General features: G+C 40.9%; 1 protein-coding gene across 8 annotated transcripts in view; it reads left to right on the top strand.

Annotated features, from left to right (window-relative positions):
• Nucleotides 1-844: 844 nt before the first annotated feature.
• Nucleotides 845-26329, top strand: part of myripa (myosin VIIA and Rab interacting protein a) — a 26831-nt gene continuing 1346 nt past the window's right edge. For 2 of the 8 annotated variants that reach the window (XM_088326515.1, XM_088326506.1), the window contains exons 1-14: nt 849-921; nt 1790-1974; nt 3034-3255; nt 4431-4567; nt 6368-6448; nt 8737-8834; nt 8969-9049; nt 9197-9316; nt 9398-9515; nt 10540-11054; nt 11454-17735; nt 19546-20001; nt 21501-21599; nt 21694-21754. In XM_088326515.1, coding sequence (XP_088182641.1) covers nt 1865-1974; nt 3034-3255; nt 4431-4567; nt 6368-6448; nt 8737-8834; nt 8969-9049; nt 9197-9316; nt 9398-9515; nt 10540-11054; nt 11454-17735; nt 19546-20001; nt 21501-21599; nt 21694-21754 — 8380 coding nt within the window. In that variant the 5' untranslated portion in view covers nt 849-921; nt 1790-1864. Of the gene's footprint in view, nt 922-1789; nt 1975-3033; nt 3256-4430; nt 4568-6367; nt 6449-8736; nt 8835-8968; nt 9050-9196; nt 9317-9397; nt 9516-10539; nt 11055-11453; nt 17898-19545; nt 20002-21500; nt 21600-21693; nt 24353-26329 lie in introns of those variants that run through there. The other 6 variants (XM_088326532.1, XM_088326523.1, XM_088326550.1 and 3 more) reach the window with 6 other exon arrangements.

Raw genomic sequence — 26329 nt, 5'->3', positions numbered from 1 at the left:
TCTTTGGGACTGGGATGATGCAGGATGTTTTCCACAGCTGAGGGACCTTCCCCTGTTTAAGGCTCAGGTTGAAGATGCGCTGTAGAGGGTCTCCCAGCTCAGACGCACAGGCTTTCAGCAGTCGGGGGGATACTCCATCCGGACCTATGTTGGTGATTACGAAACATGAGAATGGTATACGAGTGTCGGCCATTTAAGGGCTACTGGAAGGTACAGTTGATGGTGTAAAAGTGTTATTTTTAGATTTCTACCTGAATATTAATCTTTATTTTATTAATATTTTAAATTTCTTTTAGTATGTGGCTTTTCTTTAAAAGCAGTTTTAAGGGGTTGCTAATATGCACGCGAGTATGTACGGTACTTGAAGTCCCTTTTGGTTTAACTGGTCATTTTGAAGAAAAAAAAGGGTGAATATACTAGTCTATCTCTGCCTTAAACTGCACAATTCTTTCATTGGATCAATTTCGAGAAGTGTTTTTTTCTCATTTGGGTTGCAGCTTGTCAGTAGGTTGAAATGGTGGGTCCTGAAGTCAGACCAGTCGACAACCACCGATTTCGAGTCGTTTTCCCCTCATTATTGCACACGAGGACGGGCGGCGCTTGATTCTGAGTTCAGGACTCAGCCAGTCGAAACAAACAAGGGCTTACATAAAGACTATTGTGGTAGTTTACGTCATCATCATCTCATTCCTGCTATTTTCTTGTGCAAAATGAGGTGCAGGAAGCTTATCCACATTTTCTCTTCTTTTTTTTCTGGGCAAAGGATTTAGAGGAGGAGGGCGCTCAATGCCTACTGTACTGCAACACACTCTTGATGTAAGAAGACACACTTCAAGGCTCGTGAACTGTCATTTTCATGCTTTAAGTTTCAAAATAAAACATTTTTCGTTTTTTTTTTCCTCTTTTCACACCGGCAACTTGGTAAGTGGAAACACGTTCTGAATTTGGGGGCTAAAATATTGTGAGAAAAGAAATGATGCATGTCCCATTTAAGGTGCATCAACATTTCTGATCGGAGGATGCAACGTAGACGTTATGACAACGATGTTGACTTTCTATTTTCTTTCAAAACATTCATTCAGTTTTTGTTGTTGTTTTTGTTTCAGCGAGCGATTACCTTCATGTAACTGTGTTAAAAATGTAAATAGACAATTTTATTTTAAGATTTCTTTTTTTGAAATTCATTTATTTTTGAAAGTGTTTCATTTTCACCGTATTCGTTTGAATTTTTTAATTTTGTTGTTAAATAGTTATTGTATTTCTACATAAGGCAGGATCAGTCCTCCATATGTGTGGAAGCATATCATCATTGTTCCTTTTAAACTTGATTTCAATTAATGTTATTTAAAAAGGTCGAATCAATTTCAATGTCTTACGTTTTATTTTTATCGAGTTTCAATTTTGTTTCTATTTGGTTTATTTCTCTATTAATTTTTGTGTTTCATGGGTTTTTTGGGAATGTTTTCGAGTTTTTGAAGGTTCATCGATTGACATTTTAATGAACCACTTAACCTCAGTCTTGTACCAATGTGAGATCCGATGGTTCTAACTGGTTTCAGCTAGATAATGTATGCAAGATTGTTTTTGGATGGGAAGACGCCTAGCAAGAAACGTTACAACACTAGCAGTACAGCTCAAATCTTCTAATATCTGAGAGGCTTAACCTAACAAGTCCGTAATTTTCGCCGGTAATTTCTGGTCTACAAGCAAAGTATTCATTCAAATGCAATGTTGGAGAGAATAGTTTTGTTTCAAACATGCTGTTTGGATTCTACTTTTAATTGTTTAGTTTTGTTTTTGTTTTATCTCGTTGAGATGAAAAGAGCGGGCTGAGCTAGCGCGCTAGCTTGCCGTTGTGTGCGCGATGGGCCGCAAGTTGGATCTTTCGGGCCTGAGCGACAATGAGGCAGATCACGTCTTGCAGGTTGTGCAGCGCGACATGAAGCTGCGCAAGAAAGAGGACGAGCGACTCAGGTCAGCACTCTCGAATTACGTATGGATTTTGCTAAATTAGCCAAGTCAATTTCCCGCGACTGCCTACATTTCATGTACACTTGCAGATATAAAACCCTTCATACACACTTGTATATGACAATAGTGTCATACTGAGGACTGAATTTGTCAGCTGCGGTCACTTTTTACAGCGTGTATCGCAGAAATGAAAATTATTGAACGAGAACGGAATTACAAAAAAGGCGGTGGTGCGGCCGACTGGGTTCAAATAAAGCTAGCCTAGGCGGAGCTTACGTGTTCTCCCCGTGCCTGCGTGGGTTTCCTCCCATATTCCAAAAACATGCATAGCAGGTTGATTGGTGGCTCTAAATTTCAGGGAGTCCCCTGCCCACTGCCTGAAGATGCCTGGAATGGGCTCTAGCACCTCGAGATGACAGCAGAAGGTTGAAAAATTCTAAATTCCGTACAGCTCATTCAAAATGATCTGCCAGTGGAACAAAAATCTTTATAGTGTGTTCTTTTTTTCAATAAGAAAATGTGTGACTTGTTTTAATTGACTTGATTTTTGTCTTTTTTGGGGTTTTCTTGCCGTGTAACTTAAAACAGCTTCATCAAACAAACTAGGTCAATAAATATTTTTCCATAACAGTAAATAGAATATATAAATAATAATAGTTTATCTGCTGTCCCCTACCAATATGGATGAATGTCACAGTTTCTTGACTGATTACTGGAAGAAGGCACCGATACTGAACACCGGCATGCTTTTTTTTTTTTTGCATGGATCTGATTGCGGCATACTAGACAACGTCTCATGGCACATTAGTGTGTCCCGGATCAACGGTTTAAAAACACTGACCTAAGATGCAGCAGCTTACTAAACTTATAAAGTATCTCTTCATATCCAGTAGCGTTCAATTGGACAAGTTTCCACCTGACTCAGTTCCAGGGCTCACACGCATCCCGAAAATGGACTCTCCAAATCCTCCATGTGCTTCCCATCCCTGCTCTCTCTCTCTCTCTCTCTCTCTCTCTCTCTCTCTCTCTCTCTCTCTCTCTCTCTCTCTCTCTCTCTCGCAGCGAGCTGAAACAGGTGCTGGACGAAGAGGGCAGTCGCTGCCTGCTGCTGTCCAGGCAGCAGCACTTCAACCGGCGCTGCTGCATCCGTTGCTGCGCCCCCTTCGGCTTCCTGCTCAACCAAAAGCGGCGGTGCCTGGATTGCCTCTACAATGTGTGCAAGGCCTGCAGGGTGTACAGCAAAGCCCACAAGGCCTGGCTCTGCTGCGCCTGCCAGAAGAGCAGGTAAGTCATGAAGGAGCCTTCCACCTGCGCCTCATATCGATACTGAGCAACTACTTGGATCGCATCGATGCTATTGCTTTAAAGTCCATATTGTCTTCCCATTTTAAACGTCACAAATGTAAATTTAAATGGTCTGTGTTTATATAGCGATTTTCAAGTCACTGAAGACCTCCCAAAGCGCTTTACAATGTGCTTTACACTTACCCATTCACTCACACTCACACACCGATAGCATCGTCAGCCATGCAAGGCAACTCACTGCTATCAGGGGCATTAGGGATTCAGTGTCTTGCCCAAGGACACTTCGACATTCCAAGACGAGCGCTCTACCTCCTGAGCTACTGCCGCTCTTCATTTATTAGCAAAAACATAAAGTGTAAAATTCATCCATCTCATCTCATTAGCTGTACCGCTGCCGGATCCAAATTGTCCCTAGGTGTGAATGAGCGAGTCAGTTGTCTGTCCCTGTGTGCCCTACGATTGGCTGGCAACCAGTTCAGGGTGTTCCCTGCCCACTGCCCGATGATTGCTGGGATTGGCTCCAGCACCCCCGCGACCCGACTTAGGATAAGCGGTGCAGCTGATGAGATGAGAGCTGATGCGATGATCAAATTCAATTTTAAGGTCTATGAGTGCTTTCATCCAGAAAATGTGCTAAGGCCAAGGTCAAGGATAGAACAAACTTCAAATAGAATCCAACTTGTAACAGAAATAGGGGGATGGTCATTAAGATAGCCCTCTATCTTGGGGTGAAGAGGGGAGTAATTTGTCCATAGGAAGAAGCAGTTGGATGCTAAAAGTCGGGTGACCTGCCAGGTTTATTAAGCACTGGAGAAAAACCTGTATTGTATGGATTAATTTAGTAATTTACCAATTTTACTGTTATTGGTCTGTAAATTAAATGGTATGAAACAATGGCAATTGTAGTTTGTGGTCGTCAAATGACTAACTAGCTTCCATTGAACTGTAATCTCATTCAGAGGAATTTGTAAGATAATTTCTGGACGAGGGATTTTGTAAGATAATATAAATGATATGTTCTATACAGCTATCAGGTCAGCACGAATGATTTCCTGAAGCTGAATGCCTAGCACAATTGAAGAATCTGCATTGATAAAGAAGTGTGCAAATGCTCGTTCCTAAAACTTTTGGATAACGTTCCGTGTTTTCATCAGATCATTAAAGAAGCAGTCACTGGACTGGTTCTACACTCACGTGAAAGGACGCTTCAAGCGCTTTGGCAGCGCCAAAGTGCTTAAGACCATCTACAGGAGGCATTTGGCAGAGCACAGTCCAGTTTCTGAGCTGACAGGTAAGCCCCTGGTGTCTTGTGCTCACTTCAAGATTCCAAGAGGTGATTTTTTCTTTGGTTTTGCTTCTGTTTTGAAATTGGAGATGCAAATACAAGACTTGAGATACGAGTATTGTCAAGTAGCAATAGATTCAACTAAACAGTAGATAGATAGACATACATACAGACAGACAACATTGTCTAAGAAGCCCTTTCAACTTAAAATGGTGCTCCTAAATGCTCGTACGATTTTGTTTCTCAGATTTCTGAAAAACAAAAAAACAAAAAACAAAAAACAAAAAACAAAAAAAAACCCCAAAAAAACAAGGGATTACTCTTACATCTGCAACTTTTCTTGCATCAGGTTCCTCATGATTAATTATCATATCTGAAAACTAAAATCTCAAACCCATTGAACCACCACTTCACGCTATGTCCTTTATTTCATAATTGTTTCTACTTAATTGCCTGTCGGCCTCACTAACTAGAACGCACTTCTTAAGTTTTAATCGTGTCCATTCGATGTGACCCTAGAGCAACCCGGTGTTGTGTTGCGATCCGGCTACTGCTAATACTGCACACGAGGCCGAGCGCTAATGCACTTACGTAAGCACAAACGTTTGCATTGTTGCGTGAATATCGACATGACGCGGTGGAAGCTCAAAGCTCAGCCGGAAGGGGAAGCTGTCTCTACTAAAACTCCCCCGCTCGCCAGGCCTTGTGACCCTGGGGAGGTCGACAACGACTCGTTCGTATTTTCATTTTTTTCTTAAAGGTATACCCAATTTTTTTAAACATTTAGTATGTGAAGGAATAGTACATGGTGTTTATATAACATCTCTATATATATTTCATTGGTATATTCCAATTATTTTCCAAGACGATGTATTTTAAAAACAGCCGGTCTTATGGTTGTCATCCTAAGTTGTGACGTCATCAGAGGAACACTAGCACCCTAGCGAGCCCGTCGCCAAATTTATTTAAGTATTAATTTGTTGAAAAGGTTACAAGTGTTTTCAGTGAAGTTTCAGAAGTTTAGGTGCTGTGTCTCAGGTGGATGCAGTAATGGTATAACAAAGGGCGAGTAGTCTAAACGAGCTAACTGACAAAAATAACACCGGGAGATGAGCCAATGGGGGCTCGTCGGGACCAATCTATGAAAGGTGGCTGCAGCCTTTGCGTAAAAACGTGAGGTTGACTGACCAAACAACACGCAGTGTGCAGCCAGGCTAACTGGGAACCAACCACGAAAAATAGCTACAGCTAGGGCGACAAAGGCAAAGTGACACGGCAAAATCGTCTCAAACGCCAAGTGAGTCGGTCAAACAACACACTGTGTGGAGTCAACGAGTTCTAACACAAAGCATGAAAGCCCTCTGCAGCCCTAATGTTAACGGGGAGCTAGCCAGCCAAAATTATACTAACAACGACACAAACGGAGAAGAAATACAAAAGAAAAGCCACAATCGTTTACCTAAAAAGAGGCAAAGGCAAACAAGGAATGCCTGTTGTAACGGTGGCAGGTAGGCATACCCCACCCATTATTTGCTGTTCACTACACTTACTGTCTGTTTTTGAGCTGCCTTGTGTTTGGATTATTTCGCCATTTTGCAAATGTTGTGCTCCTTCATTGACGTTACAGTTTTAGAGGAAACAAGCCAGGTGGGCCAACTATGAGACTAAATGTATCTAGTCCCCTTGCGTGTGGAATATTTAACAACATATTTGCATAATAGTGGGAAGGAACACTATACGTTCTGTGCCTAATTGAAAAAAAAGGGATATTTTGAAATCCTTTTAAACCGGGAATATGTTTTGCAGAAGGGAGCACCTACGAGGAAAGCATTTGCAATGAAGGGAGCGTCAGTGGCAGCGATGTTGCCTTCTACAGACAAACTGAAGGTGAACTCTCAGCAACCTTTCTCCAGGGATTTTGCAGGAAAAGAACGCAACAAGCAGAGCCACCAGTCCATTGCACTAATGCCAAAATTCATTGCACTCACGGCACAATGCATCGTGGTCATTGCAGGAATTTTACAGTCTCCCCAAGCGGCTGAAGCATTTCATAGGCTGCCAGTTCTCCGAAGAAGTGATGCCCAAACAGACCCGGTGGACATTTGTGGCTGAAAGTCAGTTTTATCAAGGTCAAACAGCATTGTATAAACATCATTGTGGACTTGGTCCACAATATCAGTTGCAGTTGTGGGGGAACGTAGTGATGGGAAAGTTATTAGGACTGAGTCTCCAGTCATGGTTCCGAATTTGCTTCAAAGATTCATCTGGATTAAAGTCATGACATTTGACTTTTGATTTAATTGACATGTGACCAATTTTGTTACCATAGTTTTCTGACTATTAGGCGCACCTAAAAAGACAACAAAAATGCCAGAAATTTGCAAGTGCGCCTTATAATCCAGTCAACCTTATAGACCGTAAAATACAACGACTAAAATTAGAGATGCATAATAACATGAAATAAAACTGTATGCTGTAACAATTTATTAATGATTTACTTTCTTTTCATATTTCATAAGGTAAGTTTATGTTCATTTTTCACATTAGACAGAAACAGTTTATTTTTTTTTTTTACAAACTTTAATTGAGAAAATATGTACCGACATTTAAAATATCTGTTTTTGGTACTCTGTATCAATACTAAGATTTAGCCACCAAGATTTAACATTCTCTCTCTTTCTCTCTTTCTCTCTCTCTCTCTCTCTCTCTCTCTCTCTCTCTCTCTCTCTCTCTCTCTCTCTCTCTCTCTCTCTCTCTATATATATGTATATATATATATATATATATATATATATATATATATATATATATATATATGACTGCCTGGCAACCAGTTTAGGGTGTCCCCTGCCCGAAGATAGCTGGGATAGGCTCCAGCACCCCCGCGACCCTACTGCAGATTATATATTATATATATATATATATATATATATATATATATATATATATATATATATATATATATATGAGAGGAAGAGAGAAGATAGAGAGAAAATGTAATAATGTTGAATAACATGATATCTGTTCTTCCAAATCTGAATGATAAATTTAAAAGCATGTGGATTATATGAACAATTTCACAAATGTTCAATATGTCTATGACACGGCATACATCAAATTGATAATCCAGCTCCTGCCAAACACGCGGAAGGATATCTTGGGCAACAGTCTCCAGCAGATTACTATTGTTTTTTTTCTTTCTGGATACAAATTATCTGCTCATGAGTACAGGGAAATACATGTATTTATTATTATAATGATTAATTTTGTAAGAATATACTGTATATATAGCTTTTGAGACACTATTTAATGCAATCCGCGAATAGGGATCAAGGTCAATAAACTTTTCCTAAATATGCAAATAAAACTACAGTTTAAAAGAAGATTACTCCATTCATCCATCCATTTTCTGCACCTCTTATCCTCAGTAGGGTCGCGGGGGGTACTGGAGCCCATCCCAGCTATCTTCGGACAGTGGGAAGGGGACACCCTAAATTGGTTGCCAGCCAGTCGCAGGGCAAAAAAGGCCTACTCTTTCACTCTCATTATGAGGAACAGTGATCAGTGAGTTTCCCAAAGAAAAACAGCCTGATATGGTACCGGATTATATTTTTATTGACATCAATTATTCAATCAGTGGTTATCAGTTGCTAATCAGTGAAAAGGCTGGTCCGTTCCGATGGAAGACAGGATTGCGGCTCACCCCAAAACCCAAAGAAGACTTAATCTTCTGTATTTGCCTTTTCTCTCCAGGCTGAAAGCTGTGAAATGTATCTGCGTTGATCACATTCAAATTCAAAGTGTTTATTGTCATATGCACAGTAAAGAACCACGTTCCCTGCACAATGAAATTATTATTATGCTGTTCACACAATTGCTAGCATAATAAAACTAAGAAACTATATACGTGTATACAAAAAAGAATATTACGAATGCTAAAAGATAAAAATACAAGATTAACTTAAGATGAGTTTAGGCAATAAGAAAAAAATAAAGATGAAAATAAAGATTAACTCATTTCATGGCATCTATTTAGTTCATTGGCATTTCCAACTATCACAATTACAGGATTTAACTATTTAAGTGACTGAACTAGGGGATGACTGCAAAAACCCATTCACTGCACACAAACACTGTTCACCGAATCAAAATTGAAGTTTTGTTTTGGTATTCAGAACACAGCATGGCAGAGTCGCTCACTGTGGCCTTCCGGGTGGCAGAGGAGGCTATAGACGAGGCCATTTCCAATGCCGAGTTTGATACCGCCAGCCAGGTCGTTATTGCTCCGCATTCTAATTTCCCAAAGCATGCTGCAAATCAATTCTTTGCTACATTTTCGACATGTGCAACAGTAATGCAAAAACCCTTTTTTTAGAGTTTGTCTTTTGTGCACTTGTGCATGATCAGGAGCGCCAAAATGAAGCCCTTTACCTGCGCGAACACCGAGGAGAGCTCATCGAAGAGCTGGCCAAAACAATCATGCAAAAAGTAAGAAAGAAGACGCAGGAATTACAGAATACGTTTGATGCTCTGCGATGAGATTATTGTTTCCGTGCATGTGTGCGCACGTGTGTGGAGCCCTCGTGTGACCTCAAAACTAAAACCGCCAGATGACGTTGTAATCGTGCGTGTTAGATCATCTCCAGGAAAAAGACTTTGACTGAAATGAAGAACGAGTGTGATGAGCAGGAGGGAGCCATGAGGCAAAATCTCCACCACCTGACCGGTGAAACCAAACACCTTAAAGGCCTCTGGGTAGGTTACAACAAAGTCTACTCTCAAAATGTTGATAACCACCAACCTGACTGTGGTGTTGTTGTGTAATCCGACTCGCAGAGGTCGCAGTCTGCCTTCTCGCTGATGGTTGACAATCGAGACGATCGTCCAACTTCATCTGCAGAAACAGAATTCAACATGTCTCCTTGGATCAGCGTTGAGTGTTTGGAAAATTCTGGTGCGTTATGGGACTCCACAATATGTCCACTCTTTATTTAGATGAATTCTAATTGTTTTAATATTCATAATTTTAGAAATCCCCAAACTTTTTTTTTTTCGCTCATTCCTTTGTTTGTTTGATTCCGGGAAGCAAGATTGTCAAAATAAAGTATTGAGAGATAAGCAGATCATTTGAAGGTTTTATTTACAGAATATTCTGGGCACGAATGAGTCACGGACAATGGCAGTTCAAGAGTGCAAAGAGAAAATGGATTACAATCATTCTTATACTAACACATACTAACCAATAATGTTCCCTCAATTTTTTTTTGTGTCCGTCCAAACACACAAGCTGCCTGAATGCGCTGAGTCCAAATATCCCCCCAAATGACTGACATTATAAGGTGATAAAGCAAAAAATTATCCAATCGTGCAGTGACAAATGTCAATATTACAACAGTTACCATATCTTCTGCATTCCCGCCTTGTGTACTTTCGCAAGTGCAGCATGGTATGAATATGGCATGGTATGTTCTGGATTTCTTTACTGCCGCTTGCTAGGATTTAGCACAAATTCGCTACCTCATAATTTACTTAATCCGATCAAAACGTTAGATTTTTGGTAAAAATGTAAAAACGTAAATGTAAAAGCCTTTTCATTTTTCGGCGTACATTGTATTCACGTATGTCTTCCATTGTTCTGTTTCTGTGGCTAGCCATAAATGAGTTAATGTTGTGTTTCAAAATTTAAGGGTGAAAAGAGAAGGAGAGGGAAGGCAACTGTGAAAATTGCCTGTTCTTTTTTGTCTATTAAATCCTCTAGGAGATCGGATTATTTCACTGCATTTAACTGAGCTAAATTAGTAACCTGTTGCCTCACTATGCCAAATCACAGCATTAAAATTTTGTGTTGTTGTTTTTTTACTTTTTTTTTTTTTCAAGAATTACCTCTGCTTAATTTTAGAGGGCAAACAATTTTCACCTTTAAAATAATGGCATTTTCCTCATTTTCTTTTTTGTTTTCACATCCCGGCTTGTACCAGCACAAGGAGCTTCAGTCCTGAAAAGTCCGGATGGGAACTGGATCGCTTTGCAGAGCGCTCAGCTGTCGCGACCAAGCATGCTTGCCAAGAGGAAGAGTCTGGTCTACAGCGCTTTGGAAAGAGAGTCCGGAGCGGTGTCGGCATACGAGGGCATGGACTCTGATAACGAATCCAAATGTGAATCAGGCTCCACCTGGGGCACCATCCTGCAGGAGGTCCACAGGAAGCTGATGGGCTCCAAAATCCATCGCAACGACGACAATAGAAAAGACGCTCAGTCAGACTCGGAAGGGAAGATGAGAAAATCCCCAGGGGCTTTTAAGAGACAAATGCCAGTGATGGAAAGCCGACGGCCATCGCCACGCAGGACCAGCATCATCGACGTAGACTTCAACGAGAAGGCATCTATAGATGAGAACAGGGCAGTAAGTGAAGCGGCATTTGGAAGAATAAAGAGATCACGAAAGAAGAAAAGAAGTAAAAGGAGAGCAACACTTTCTGGACCTCTTCAGATGGTAAAAAAAAAAAAAGTTTGGCGTCAATATTTGTTGTCACCACAATTAACAGCAATGATATACTATTTCCATACCCTCCAAATCAATTATTTCCACAAATCTAGCATTGAATAACTTTATTGTTTTTTTGTTATTAACACTAAGGTGATCATCATCAAGTTAAACTTTCTCAATGTAGGCCGGAGGTGTGAGTGGTATTTTTACATTATCCTTTTAGTCTAATCGGTAACCTATTATCTAACCAGCACCCTGCACTAATCTAACAATTTATTGCAGTCCCAAATGGTTGACTGAATTCAATCGTCAATTATTTCCATTAGGAAGGGCTCTAATGTGTTAAATGAATCACAAAAATTAATTTACTTGACTTAACTTACATCCTCTTCTTCTCACTCACAGGATAACTGGAAAGACGAGCATTCTTTTTCTTACTCGGACGCCGACTCTCCCGACACTTTGACTCCCGATGCATTGACTCCTGAGCCACTCTGCCCAGATGTCAGCATCAATCAACCAAATCCTGAACTTATGTTGGATGAAACCCAATCTGCAGAATGCGCCTCTGATTTATCAGTCAGGGATGATTGTCTTTGGTACGCAAAGGACAACAGTGACATGCAAAAGCACGATGATGAAGAGGACGACATGGAAATGAACTCACCAGCAGAGGAACTAGAGGTTGAGAAAAATGAGGTTGATGAAGAGGAGATGAAATCTAGATTGTACAAGCTGGTGGCTAAATCCAGACTGGCGTACTTTTCATCCACAGAGGATGAACTAGACCGAGCAGGAATTGGTGAAGAGAACCAAAGGTGTGACGGTATCTGTAACTACAGAGACAATGAACAGCTCAATCATCAACTTAGCCAGCTTGAGAAAGAAGTCCGAGCTACATTGTTCTCCTCTACAGATGAGGAGTTAGATAAAGTCACAGACGAGGAGGAAAACAAGGAAGAAGAAGGAGAAGAAGAGGAAGAAGAGGCACTGGAAGTGAGACTATGCCGATTAGCCAATCAAGCAGGCGCCACTCAGTTTTCCTCCACTGAAGACGAACTGGATCGTGAGGATGTTAGTCACGAGGAGACTCTGTGGAGGTTGCAAGAGGACAAGGTTGCACAGGCCACTCAGGTGCGCCACCTGGCCAGTCTGGTCAGTGCCTCACAGTTTTCCTCCACTGAGGACGAACTGGATCGAATAGGAGAAGAGGAAGGACAGATGATGATAGATAAAGAACAATGGTTGGAAACAGCAGCTGCACATTGGCAATCCATGGGAAATGAACTACAAGAAGAGCCAGAAGTACCACTCAATGAAAACGTTTCAGTAGCAGCGTCAGGTGAAGAATTAAATGTTAAAAGAATGATAAAAGAACAAGAGAAAAAAATAAGACAGGGACAGTATCAGTTTGAAATGAAAATGGTAGATAAAAATGGAGAACCAAAGAAGGATGACATCCAGGAGGACAGGGCCAGGCAGTGGGAGAGTGAGGAGGAGGATTTTGAGTTTGACAAAATTATTTGGAGCATGTTAACATTGACAATGGAGGACATGCGGAAAACTGTAAAGAATCAGGAGAAAAGGGACGGAAAGATAAGTTTAAACTCAAACGAAGATGAAAACCCAGATGGAATGATAAAAGAGAATACAATTACAAATGATAATGTGAAAGAACCACCTGAGAAAGAGACACAGGGTAATGACTCAAGGACCTATGATGAGTGGAACGACTATGACAAGACAGACGAGAACAAGAAAAAGGAGACTGGGGTCAATGAAAAGAGGACAGCTCATGTGATGACGGACTATAAAATCAATGAAGAGAAAACTAATGATGATATGAAGACATTGAGAGGGGCAGGCAAGAAAAGTGAGGACTTAATCACCAATGAGATCAACAATACAAATGAAAAGAAAGAGGAAGAGAACATGAACAAGAAGGTAAAGCTTTTCATAAAAACGGATGGCAGGCTAACAAAAGAGGACATTAATTTAAATATGAATGCAGAAGATGAGCAGGAAGAGGACAAACCGACAGAGGACAACAGGAATGCATATCTAAACAGAGTCAAGGACACTGATGAGGCATTTGGAGACCTAAAAGAGGACAGAGAGACAAACCAGGACTCTGTAAAATATTCTGATTCAGATGGTGAGAGGATAGAGGATAGAAGAAATGACAGTTGGAACATCAATGAAAATACTGAAAAGAAGAGGACAGTTGACTTTATGACAAATGAAAGAATGCAGTTACAAACAATGATACACACAGAAAATGAGGGGAACTCAAATGAAAAGCTGGACAAGCAAACATGTCAGATAAGTAAACGTGAAGCTAAAGTAAGTAAGATTGCAGAAATTAATGCCAAAACAGAAGAGAGTACTGAAGATGAGAACTGTAAGAAGTACACTATAGCTAATGAAGAGGAAGATGATAGGACAATGACAAATCAAGAAATCAACGAGGTTACAAAGACATCTGATACAACGAAAGAAATTTTTTTAGATGAGAAGCTAACCAAGAATCTGAAAACAAATGAAGACAGAGATGAGGGTGAAGAGATGGACCAGAGGAGAGATGAAGAAAAGAAATATGCTCTACAGGGAGGGGGAAATAGGAATACAGATACCATGACAGATAAGACAAAAGAGGCCTCAAAGACCGACTTTGACTGGAACAAGGAAGATGAATGTCTGCAAGAGGATACAACAGATGTCACCACTAATATCAATATGAAAAAGCAAACACATGATGAGAAGAAAGGGGTTTTGAATACGGATGACAATACAAATGCAAAGGAAGGCATGGAGATGAAAAGGGAAAGAATTAATCCAATCGATATCTGTGAGGACACAAAGACCAACAAAAATGAAAATTTAACTGTTGAGGATCTTACAGTGTCCATAAAGGCCGATGAGAAGAAGAATGAGAATCTAGAGAGACTGAAAGAGACAAATAAGAAAAGTGTGGACTCAAAGAACAGTGATGGAGATGAAGATGTTTATGAGCAAAAACGGAAAGCAAACATTTATGAGAAACACAATGTTAACACCAATACACATGAGAAGAAAGAGGACAATAAGGAGGGAAATATTACCTTAGAAAAGGATGACAGGATAACATTAAAGAACATTAATATAAATATGAATACAGAACATGAGCAGGTAGAAGACAAAAAGAGAAAGGAGAACAGGAACAAGAGTAAAAACAAAGACAAGGATGGGGACGAGGCACTTCGAGAACTGGAAGAGGATACAGAGACAAACCAGGATCATGTAAATTATTCTGAGACGGATGATGAAAGGAGAGAAAACAGAAGGGATGAGAATAGAAAACTCTACAAAAATACTGCAGAGAGGACAGTTGACTTTTTGACAAATGAGGTAATGAATGAATACATACTCAATGAAAGAAATGAGAATGAAAAGCTGGACAAGGAAATATGTCACATGAGTAAAGATGAAACTAAAGTGAGTAAGATTGCAAAAATGAATACTAAGACGGATGAAAGAAATGAAGCTGAAAACTGTGAAAAGTATGGAATAGCGAACAAGGAGAAAGATAGGACAATGACAAATCGCGAAAACAATGACGATACAAATTTATCTGATAAAAGGAAAGAAGATGAAAACATGGATGACAAATGGACAAAGAATGTGAACAAAGATAAAGATGGAGACATGTCCGAAGGCATAGACAAAAAGAGAAATGATGAAGAGACCCTACAGGCAGGTGAAATTAGGAACGGAGATACCCTGACAAATGAGACAGAGGAGGCAACAAAGACAGACTTTGACTGGAACAAGGCAGATGAATATCTGCAAGAGGATAAACATAAATTCAATCATGCTATCAAGATGGAAAAGCAAACAGATAATGAGAACAAAGAGGTCTTGAATAGAGATGCAAAAAATAATGCAAAGAAAGGCGTTGTGACAAAAAAGGAAACAACATATCCCACTGAAATCTGTGAGGACACGAAGACAGACAACAATGAAAACAAGGTAGTAGAGGATCTGACAGTGCACTTAAAGACTGGTGAAAACAGGATTGAAAATTTAGAGACACTGAGAGAGACAGATAAAAAACATATGGAGTTAGAGACCAGTGAACACAGTATTGGGGATAAAATATCAGTTAACAATTTTGTTTGTGAGAAAAAACAGAGGTCAAACAATCATGAGAAAAGCAACAAAGAGACCAATTTGGATGAGAAGAAAGAGGACAAGCGCATGACTACAAAGGAAAGTATTACCTTAGAAAGTGTCGACAGGATAGAATTGGAGGGCATTAGTATGAATATAAATGCAGAAGATGAGCAGGAAGAGGACACCCAGACTGAAGAGAAAAGGAACAAGAATTTAAACAGACACAAGGATAGGAATGGTGCAATTGGAGACCTTGAAGAGGAAACAGACACAAATCAGGACTTTCTAAAAAATTCTGAGTCGGAAGATGCAAACAAAAAGGACAGAAATATGGAGAGTGGGAATATCAATGAAAATATTGCAAAAACAAGAACAATGGACTTTATGGCAAATCAGGGAGTGAATGAATATGCAGACAATGAAAGGAGCAATAACAATCTGGACAAAGAACCATCTCATGTAAGTACATATGAAATAAAGGTTAGTGATATTGCAAAAATAAATACCAAGACGGATAGGAATGGTGATGGGAACTGTAACATGTCCACAATAGCTGACGAGGAGGAAGATGATAGGACAATGACAAATCAGAAAATCAATGAGGATACAAAGACATTTGATAAAAGGAAAGACAAAGAAAATACAGATGAGAAATGGACAAAGAATGTAAACACAAATGAAGATGAGAAGGATGGAGAAATTTACAAAAAGAGAGATGATGGAAAGAAAGAGACTTTACAGGCAGGTGAAAATGGAAATAAAGATACCCTCACAGATGAGACTGTGGAGACCTCAATGACAGACTTTAAGTGTTACAAGGCAAAAGAATATCTGCATGAGGATACAACAGAGGTCAAGATTAGTATCAAGATGGTAAAGCAAAAGGATGATGAGAAGAATGAGGTCTTTAATATAAATGAGGACAAGAATGCAAAGGAAGGTGTGGAGAAAAAAAAGGAAACAACAACAACAGTGGAACTCTGTGAGGACACAAACACAGAGAAAGACAAGAACAATTCAGTTGAGGACCTCAAAGTGCACTTAAAGACAGATGGGAACGGGGGCATAACGTCAAACGAAGAAAGGAACAATAAAGCCTTGGACCTGGAAGAAAACACAAAAACTGACAAGAAAGAGAAAATGGACATAAATAAATACAAGGACACAGATGATGAGATTATGAATTTCAAAGCCAAAATGGAAGAAAAAGAGGATATAACGACAGAAAGGGACCAGAACTCATATGCAAAGCCCTACAAAATGAATGAGCACACAGAAACCCAAAATCAAGAGATCTTGAAGACCGGCAAAGAAATGAACATGTCTTTAAACACATATCTGGAGGTCAAAGACAATAAACATTTCTATATAAATGAAAAGAGCAAAGGGGACAGTTCATTAGAGGAGAACAAAGAATTGGAAGCGGGTGATGCCTTGGACAAGGATGCTCCAACATACGAGGAGAGAAAAGAGGATTATCAGAGCATCAAAGACAGGGACACAGATCCACAGGTAGACTGGGACTGGAGCAACAGGGCTCTGACAGACAATGACAAGAACAGGGATGTACGGACAGAAACTGACAGCAAGTTGGAACACATGACAGCTAAGGATTGGGACCAAAAGGCAAAAACATATGTGGACTGTTTTAAAGATCCGGACTTAAACAAGAATGCACAGACAGAGAAGGTCAGGGATGAAGAAACCAAGACGGACACCAAAAGGAATGTGGAAGATAAGCCCAGGGAAGATTGGAACGCAGATGCGAAGATATGGTCGGTCTGGAACAGGTATCCTAACACAGACCCGGAAGGGAACATTGATGCAAACAAAGATAAGGACCGGAGAAAATATACAGAAACGCACAAGGGCTGGAACGAGGATGCAAAAACAGTCACCGGCAAAAACAAAAGGGCTGACTTAAGGAAAGATCGTAATTGTGACACAAAAGCAGACAAGGCTGCAAAAGCAGACCAATTCTGGGACAAGAAAACCAAAGTACACAAGTTTATCGAAAAGGATATTAAGAAAGACAAAGAGAGGGAAGATGATGCAAAGGTACACATGAGCAGAAACAAGGGTATGCAGACTGACAAGAAAAAAAAGGATGCAAAACCAGAAAATGAGAATAATCAAGACTCCAAAACCGGAAAGAAAATGAACAAGGTCAAAATGGACAAGGACTTCAATGAGGACACAAAAGAGAAAAACAAACCTGGGGACGGCAAGACGGACAGAGACAGGAGAACCAAAAATGATATGTACAAGTCAGACAATACGGAACGTGTTAAGGATGCAAAGACAGACAAGAGAGGAGGTATCAAACATGTACAAGGGGATCAGTTTACTTTGCTCGAAGGTGCTAAAAAGCATACTAAAAGAGAAATCTCAGAAACGCCCAAAAGTGTAGATCCTCCACTCAGTCCTCCGACTGGAAGACGGAAGGAACAAGGTGAAGCGGCAGCCAAAGATGAGAACAGAAGAAGAGATATAGCACCCGCTGATGATAATTTCCTGTTGCAGGAGGTCAAAAATGTGAGAAATGTTATTGGTCAACTGTTGCTTCAGTGTGAATTAACCAAGCACTTTCTTTCCTAACTTCTCACTTATACTATTGCTTGCGCTTCCTGCAATCTGTAGACTAGTGATGCTGAAGTGTACTTTACAGTGCACTTCATCTCCACCTTGCTGAAACAGGTAAGATACACCAAGTCAAGGCTTGTTAACCACTTTTGCACACTGTGACAGTTTGATTATTCTACACTACAATCTGGATTACATTTTGGGATCTTACAGGGAAAACAGCTTGTGGGAGGTTAGTACCTATGAAGCCTTTCATCCAAAAAGTTGTGAAGCTAAAACTTTAAAATGCTCGTTGACAATGAGGGAAAAGTTAGGTGTAATTTTAGAGCATCCCTGCGACTCCGGTCCTGAAGGGCTGCGTGTCCTGCATGATTTTCTCTGCTCCAATACAGGTGATTCCAATCACCAGCATCGTTAACATACTCCTGCCAGCTTGCTGACGAGCTGATAATTTCTAGAATAGAATAGAATATGCCTTTATTGTCATTGTTACAACATGGGATATGCTTGGACAACGAAATTGGACGACTCCAGTTCCATATTTACAGTGAGGATAAGGAAACAAAGAGACAAAGGAACAAAGAACTAACTGACTAACAGAGTTGCCGGATACAACCGAATGTTTGATCTTACATTACACATAGTCCAGTGTTTTTCCGAATTGCTCAGTCCACAATTGAATGGATTGGGGAGTACAGTCCATAAACATGCCCGATTAAAGTCGCCGTCGACGACAAAGCTCCGTTGGGGTGTGCAAGCTGCTGTTTGATGATAGCAGCGGGCAGGAGATTTAGCGCTATGCTGACGTTAGCATCCGGTGAAACTGTTAGCGGTGGAAGGTATACAGCAAACACAAAGACCACAGTTAACTCTCCCGGTACATAGAAGGGTCTGCACGATACTGCTAGAAACTCCATATCGAGTGATCAGTGTGTGTCAAGGGTTCGGCTATTATTGTAGCGCGTAGTCTACAACCCCTGTTTTTACCGGAGTCTTCGTCTCGTTCGAGCCGGTGTTGTAATGCGGCATCGGGAAAGCCAAGACTCCGTGATGGCAAAAAAAAATCCTCCAATTACGGACGTTGTTGGTGGCGACCCGCAGCTCTATTCACTCATTGTGGACGATGGATCTGGCGTTGGTTGAACATGCTTGGGAGCGCTGGTCTGTGTGGTCGCCTTCTTAGCTTAGCCTAAGCTTAGCTCAGCCTTTGCTCCGTCGTTGTCATTGTCGGCAGGCGGGCAAATCTTCCAGGGAGATCCGGTGGTCTCTGTATATCCCTCGGGATGTAGTGGATATTATTGTAAATGCGAAGGGAGTCGAAGGGAAAATAAGAGGGATCAGGGGACACTGAAAAACAAAAGACGAACTGGAGCCCGAGCCGCAGCGTATGCACAACGCGCCGCCATCTTGACTACGACCCGAGTTCAGGAAGAGAAACCTCGGACATCATTCAGGACATGCGGCCCTTGAGGACTGGAGTGCCCAGGTCTTCTCTAAACTGGAATAATGTTCTCATAGAAACCCTGCGGGTGTAATATCAACAGTCTAGAGTGTATCCTGGATTTCAGAGCAGGTCAACTGAGGCAGGCTGCTATTGAGGAAATTGATAAAATAAGTTTTTCAAATTCACATTCTATGGAATAATCAATAGACAGGTGGGTGGTCCTTCATAATTAAGTGTTTATCTTTTGTAGAATTTTGTAACTGAGAAAAAACAGTCTCAACAAGTTTTCTTGTACCTTATATCTGATTGTGTCCGCAGCAGTACTCTGCAGCGCCTCTGTGCAGCATCACAACTGAAGTTCTGAAGGTTCTCAATGCCACAGAGGAGCTGCTCCAGGGTGTAGAGGGCCGTGACAGTCGTCGTTCCTCTGCCTCTTCTTTGCCTGCAAACTCTGACCCCAAAGAACTGGATCAGCAGTTCTCTGCACTTGAAGAGAAAGTAGGTTCTAGCTCAGGGCTTAATCAGGAACGACCACATAGGATTTTAGAAAATGTCGACGTTTCATCACATTCTTTCAGTGGAGGCTGGTACTATCACTGGACTTGTCCGCAGGTTTACGTAGCGGCGGGCTCTGTGTACAGAGTTGAGGCTGAGCTGGGTGAGCTGGAAGAGCGCGCTAGGGGAATCTCCAGGAGCACATCTGACACAGAGCTGTTCTTTCTGGAGGAACAGGTCGCGTCTGCGGCCGCCCGTGTTCACCAGTCCGAGCTTCAGGTGAGCATTTGAGTCCTTTTTAATTTGTCATGTTTGGGGTGTTGTGAAGCAGGATTGTGTATATTTACAGTGTTTTAAATCTAGTGGCCCCTTTAACATATAAGCTACACTACGCTATTTATGACAAATTTGAATAAAAGATAGATAGATAGATAGATAGATAGATAGATAGATAGATAGATAGATAGATAGATAGATAGATAGATAGATAGATAGATAGATAGATAGATAGATAGATAGATAGATAGATAGATAGATAGATACTTTATTCATCCCCGAAGGGAAATTCACTTTTCCAGCAGCATCCCTAAGCTGAGAACAATCGAAAATAACTGAGAACAATCGAAAATAACACGGGAGCTGCTGGAGTGGCTGCCATTCGTGACGGCGCCGGAGAAACGATTCAATTTGAATCATGTACAAACAAACAAACAATTGAATCATGTACAAGAAACGATTCAATCTGAATCATGTACAAACAAACAAACAATTGAATCATGTACAACAAACAAACAAAATATTAATGATGTCTTTTGAGCAAAAATATTGCCCGACGTACGAGAGAAAATCCAAGTTAGAAGAATTTCAAGACATTACTACTAGAGGACCGATTGCTCGAGACAGCCCACTGCCAGCATCAGTTTGTCCCAGTTAGAATGTGCATTTTCAGCCATACAGACCTGATCCACACACTAATGTTGTTTTTTTGCTGTGCTAACTCGTACTGCCGCACTTAGCCAGCACCTGTCTCTCTGACTCCTCCACCATCAGTTAGTGGGGATTTTACTGAGTGGCAATTTTTTGCCTGAATAGTGCTTAACAAATAAATTTGATTTGATTTATGTGCAGGGTTTCAAATGTAAGAAATGGTTGTGAATTTGTTCATTTTGATGGCTCTGCCTGTGCTGCTTTCAGTATGGTACAGATTGTACAAGACAAAACTTACTTTAGTTCTAAAATCAAGCATGCAGTTTTTATGCTCTGTAGCCTGAAATTGATGGTATTTAGGGTGACCAGGAACGGATCAATTGGTTTTCAGTTATTTAAAATGGGGCAAATTTAAAGATACAAGCTTGATCCGGGAACAAATTAATCCCATATGTAGAGTGACCACTGTACAATTACTCGGGCATACTGGCTGATATAAAACCATACAAAAAAGCAGTGTAATTAACAAGGTTTGTACACCTTTAAAGATGCTACATAGGACAACATGATACAAACTATACAGCTGCCGTTAATCATTAGGGAAAATACATGCAATGGAAGAGTGAAGTCACAAGAAAGCAGTGTTGGCGAGCATTTACAAACAAAATTCAAGTCCTTTTCAATTCTTAAAAACACATTCAAATTCAAGCATTTTCAAGGATTTCAAGCTCCCGTACAAACACTGAATAAAGCACTTTAATGAATGTATAGGAACACAGTCTGTAGTAGTTTTGATCAGCAATCAAATTATTAGCATTGCTGAAATACTTATTTAGTACATTCCGTCCCAGATCAGTGACATCTCTGCCAGGATCGCAGCGCTGAGGAGCGCCGGTTTGGACGTAGATCCGCAGTCTCACTCGAGCAAGGCCAAGACCGTCCCAGTCATGGTAAGCCCGTTTTGCGATCTCACGCAGCTGCGTGATGCGACCTGACCCACATGACGTCATCGACCTTAAACAAAAAACAATGCTGTCTTTGCAGCCTTTCACCCTGAGCTCGTCCAGACAGCTGAGGAGACGACTGCCGGCCATCCCACGTCCAGGTCACTGGAACACAAATGACGCAGCGTTTAAATAGTTTTGGTCACATTATACAACCTGTCTCAGCAGGGTTCTAGAGCAGTGTTTGTCAACCAGTGTGGTGTAAGACCTGGGGCCTCATTTATAAAAGACTACGTATGCAGAAAATAAGGTGTACACCATATGTCCACAAAACAAACTCCCATGCACCCTCTAGGAACCTGCAGAGCGTGTAGAGCTGGTCCACTGTTCCACAGTCCGGACAAAAGCCAAACTGTTTCTCTTGGATATGAAATTCTGGCTCCTGACATATACTCCTTTTCAGTACCCCCAAATAGACCTTGCCAGGGAGGCTAAAAAATTCCCATGTAGTTTGAACACACTCTCCGGTACCCCTTCTTGAATAGGGAGACCACCATCCTAGTCTGCCAGTCCAGAGGCAGTGTCCCCGATGGCCATGCAATATGGCAGAGACATGCCCACCACTTCACAAAGTCCTGGGTGGAGGTCAGCAGCGCCCCATCTCCACTATACACAGTGTTGATGGCACACCACTCTCCTCCATAAGACGCCGGGTGGTGGAAAATCATTTCCTCAAAGCCGTTTGGAAGACACCAAACTCCTCCCATGCCTGTGTTTGTGCCTCGCCGACTACTAAAGCAGCATTCTGCTTGCCCTTCCGTTACCTGCCAGCTGTTTCCAGATCCCAGAGGCCAGGAGGGCCTGATAAGTCTCCTTCTTAAGCTTGAAGGTATCCCTTACTGCCGATGACCACCAACGGGTGTAAGGGTTGCCGCCACGGCAGGCATCGACTACCATGCGCCCATATTTCCGCTCAGCAGCCTCGACAACGGAGGCATGGAATATGGTCCAATTCAACTCAATGTCCCCTCCCTCCCTCGAGACATGGGCACAGTTCTGCCAGGGGTGTGATTTAAAATTCTTCTGATAGACGTTCCAAACAGGCCCTCAAAACCCGCTTGGGTCTGCCAGGTCAGACCGGCATCTTTCCCCACCATCTGAGCCAACTCACCACCGGGTAGTGATCGGTTGACAGAGGGGTGTTTGTCACTTGAGTGTCTAAAACAGGCGGAAAGTAATGGTGTCCTAGGGTGTTCTGGTGCCAGGTACACTACCTTTAGCTCTTGAGACAATTAGGAGATAGCTGGATAAAAATTGCATGCACTCGGGAAGACGAACTTATCGGGCACTGTTAGAAGATAAGCCGCACGGGAGACTTCAGAGGGAGCCTATCTAAATAATTATCAAGGGCATTCCCTTGGCCTTTCATAGGCATTAAGGGGCGGTTCCCTCACGGGCGCATATTTTGCAGTTGATTGTGATTTAGAAAGAGAAACAGGCGTGGGGCGTGCGTGCGTACTGTTTTTTTAAATCGGAGAGTTTTTGTTTTGCACAGACTTCAAGTGTTTTCTTTATTACTACCTTTAGTGATCTACGCATTGTTTCATAAATGAGGCCCCTATTTGAGGGTGCAGCAGGCAGTTGCCTATTTTATCTTTGCAGAAAAAACATACCATTTCTCATTATATTTGCTTTATTTGAGTGATCTTTCGAGTAACTGTAGCGTTCATGAATAGATAGGAGGCAGTAGATTACCATCATTTTCATTCTATATACGAAGTAGCTGTTCACGAGGCAGTAAAGAATATTTAATAACCTATTTTGTTGGATGAAGCAGTTAACGATAGGGCTGCAAAAAATATTAAAATAATTTCAAGTGAAAATCTTGAACATATTTGACTTATTTTCTGGTTTGTCTTGGCTTAAAAAAAAGGTTAGGAAGCACTGTTATAGACTAACTTTTACATTGGTAGCAGTGACTCATTTTTCAGTTCAGAATTTTGTGGCATCTTGTTTGTTGGTTTTGTAGGATACACGGTTTTGACATGCTAGTTTCAGCCAAAACATTAAACTGGTGCTGTATATCAATTTTTAAACATTTTTCAATTTGTAAACATTTGTATTACAGTATGCCTCGAAGATTTTTTTCATTAAAAAATCGCGCCTTGGCTCAAAAAGGTTTGGGCAATACCCTGCTAGACCAACTTTTACACTTTGTAGTATTACTCTAGTTTTTTTGTAGTATTTCCATACAAGTATTTTTGTACTTTTTCTGTATTTTTGTGCAGTTTCCATATTATTTCTGGAGTCGAATTTTTGTAGTAATTCTGAAGGAGATTTTTTTGGTAGTAATTCTGTAGTAGTATTTCTGTATTATAGAATTTCTGTCGTAATATCTCAGGACTATTTATGTAGTTATTCCCCTGTAGTATTCTTAAAGATTTTTTGTACTTTTTGTGGTATTTATGTATTGTTACCTTGGTATTTTGGGACTAGTATTTTTGTAATAGTTCTGTAGTAGTATTTTTGTGTTATAGCTCAACTGTACTATTATTCATAGTATTTATGCTGTGTTTTTTAAAATTGAAAATATAATATTTTTAAAATAATATGTTATGTCCCTGTTTTTTAAAACTAAAATAGATATTTGGTTTCTTAGTAATTCTGTAGCATTTTTGAAGCGGACACAAACAGAAAAAAAAGGGACAAGGCTGGCTACAAAATACTTATTTGTATCAAAAGTAGTAGTAATACCTCATCTCATCAGCCGTACCGCTTATCCTCATTAGGGTCGCGGGTGTGCTGGAGCCCATCCCAGTTATCTTCGGGCAGTGGTCAGGGGACACCCTGAGCTGGTTGCCAGCCAATCGCAGGGCACACAATGCATGTCTTTGGAATGTGGGAGGAAACCTGAGTGCCCGGAGGAAACCCACGCAAGCACGAAGAGAACATACAAACTCAGGAAGTCTGGAGCTGGATTTGAACCCACGACAGGTTCCCATGACATATATATATATATATATATATATATATATATATATATATATATATATATACTGGACTGTCTCAGAAAATTAGAATATTGTGATAAAGTTCTTTATTTTCTGTAATGCAATTAAAAAAACAAAAATGTCATACATTCTGGATTCATTACACATCGACTGAACTATTTCAAGCCTTTTATTATTTGAATATTGCTGATTTTGGCTTACAGCTGAAAAAAACTCAAAAATCCTATCTCAAAATATTAGAATACTTCCTCAGACCAAGTAAAAAAATAATTTTATAACAGCAAAACTAAATCAAACATTTGAAAATGTCCATTGATGCACTCAGTACTTGGTTGGGAATCCTTTTGCACGGATTACTGCATCAATCCGGCGTGGCATGGAGGCAATCAGCCTGTGGCATTGCTGAGGTGTTATTGATGCCCAGGATGCTTCGATAGCGGCCTTCAGCTCATTTGCATTTGTAGGTCTGGTGTCTTTCATCTTCTTCTTAACTATACCCCACAAATTCTCGATGGGGTTCAGGTCAGGGGAATTAGCAGGCCAATCAAGGACAGTGATGCCATGGTCAGTGCACCAGTTACTGGTGGTTTTGGCACTGTGGGCAGGTGCCAGATCATGCTGGAAAATGAAATCCTCATCTCCATAGAGCTTTTCAGCAGATGGAAGCATGCAGTGCTCTAAAATCTCTTGGTACACAGTTGCATTTACGCTGGACTTGATGAAACACAGTGGACCAACACCAGCAGCTGACATGGCTCCCCAAACCATTGCTGACTGTGGGAACTTCACACTGGATTTCAAGCAACTTGGATTTTGCTCTTCTCCAGCCTTTCTCCAGACTCTGGCGCCTTGACTTCCAAATGAAATGCAAAACTTGCTTTCGTCTGAAAAGAGGACTTTGGACCACTCTGCAACTGTCCAGTGCTTCTTCTCCATAGCCCAAGTCAGACGCTTCTTCCGTTGTCTTGAGTTCAGAAGTGGCTTGACCATGGGAATACGGCTATTGTAGCCCATTTCCCGGACACGTCTGTGAACTGTGGCTTTTGATACCTGGACTCCAGCTTCAGCCCACAGTCTTTGAAGCTCCCTCAAATTCTGGAAGCGGCTCTTCTTCACAATTTTGTTAAGGCTGCGGTCATCTCTCTTGGTTGTGCAGCGTTTCTGGCCACATTTTTCCCTTCCAACAGACTTTTTGTGGATATGCTTTGAAACTGCACTCTGTGAACAGCCTGCTCTTTGAGAAATTTCTTTTTGAGTCTTACCCTCCTGATGGAGGGTATCAACGATGGTCCTCTGGACAGCAGTCAGATCAGCAGTGATTTAGTTTACTGAACCAAGCTGGGTGTTTTTAAGGCTCAGGAAACCCTCGCAAGGTGTTTCGAGTTAATTAGATGATTCAGGTGATTAGTTGAATAGCCTACTTGTATACTTTTTCATGATATTCTAATATTTTGAGATAGGATTTTTGAGTTTTCTTAAGCTGTAAGCCAAATTCAGCAATATTCAAATAATAAAAGGCTTGAAATAGTTCAGTTGATGTGTAATGAATCCAGAATGTATGACATTTTTGTTTTTTTAATTGCATTACAGAAAATAAAGAACTTTATCACAATATTCTAATTTTCTGAGACAGTCCAGTATATATATACTGCGATTGGCTGGCAACCAGTTAAGGGTGTCCCCTGCCCACTGCCCGGAGATGGCTGGGATGGGCTCCAGCCCCCC

The sequence above is a fragment of the Urocampus carinirostris genome, chromosome 1 (assembly GCF_059441175.1).
Source record: "Urocampus carinirostris isolate Australia breed hairy pipefish chromosome 1, RoL_Ucar_1.0, whole genome shotgun sequence".
Classification (NCBI taxonomy): domain Eukaryota; kingdom Metazoa; phylum Chordata; class Actinopteri; order Syngnathiformes; family Syngnathidae; genus Urocampus; species Urocampus carinirostris.
The sequence above is the reverse complement of the archived record's forward strand: the minus strand, read 5'-3'. Positions and strand labels throughout refer to the sequence as shown.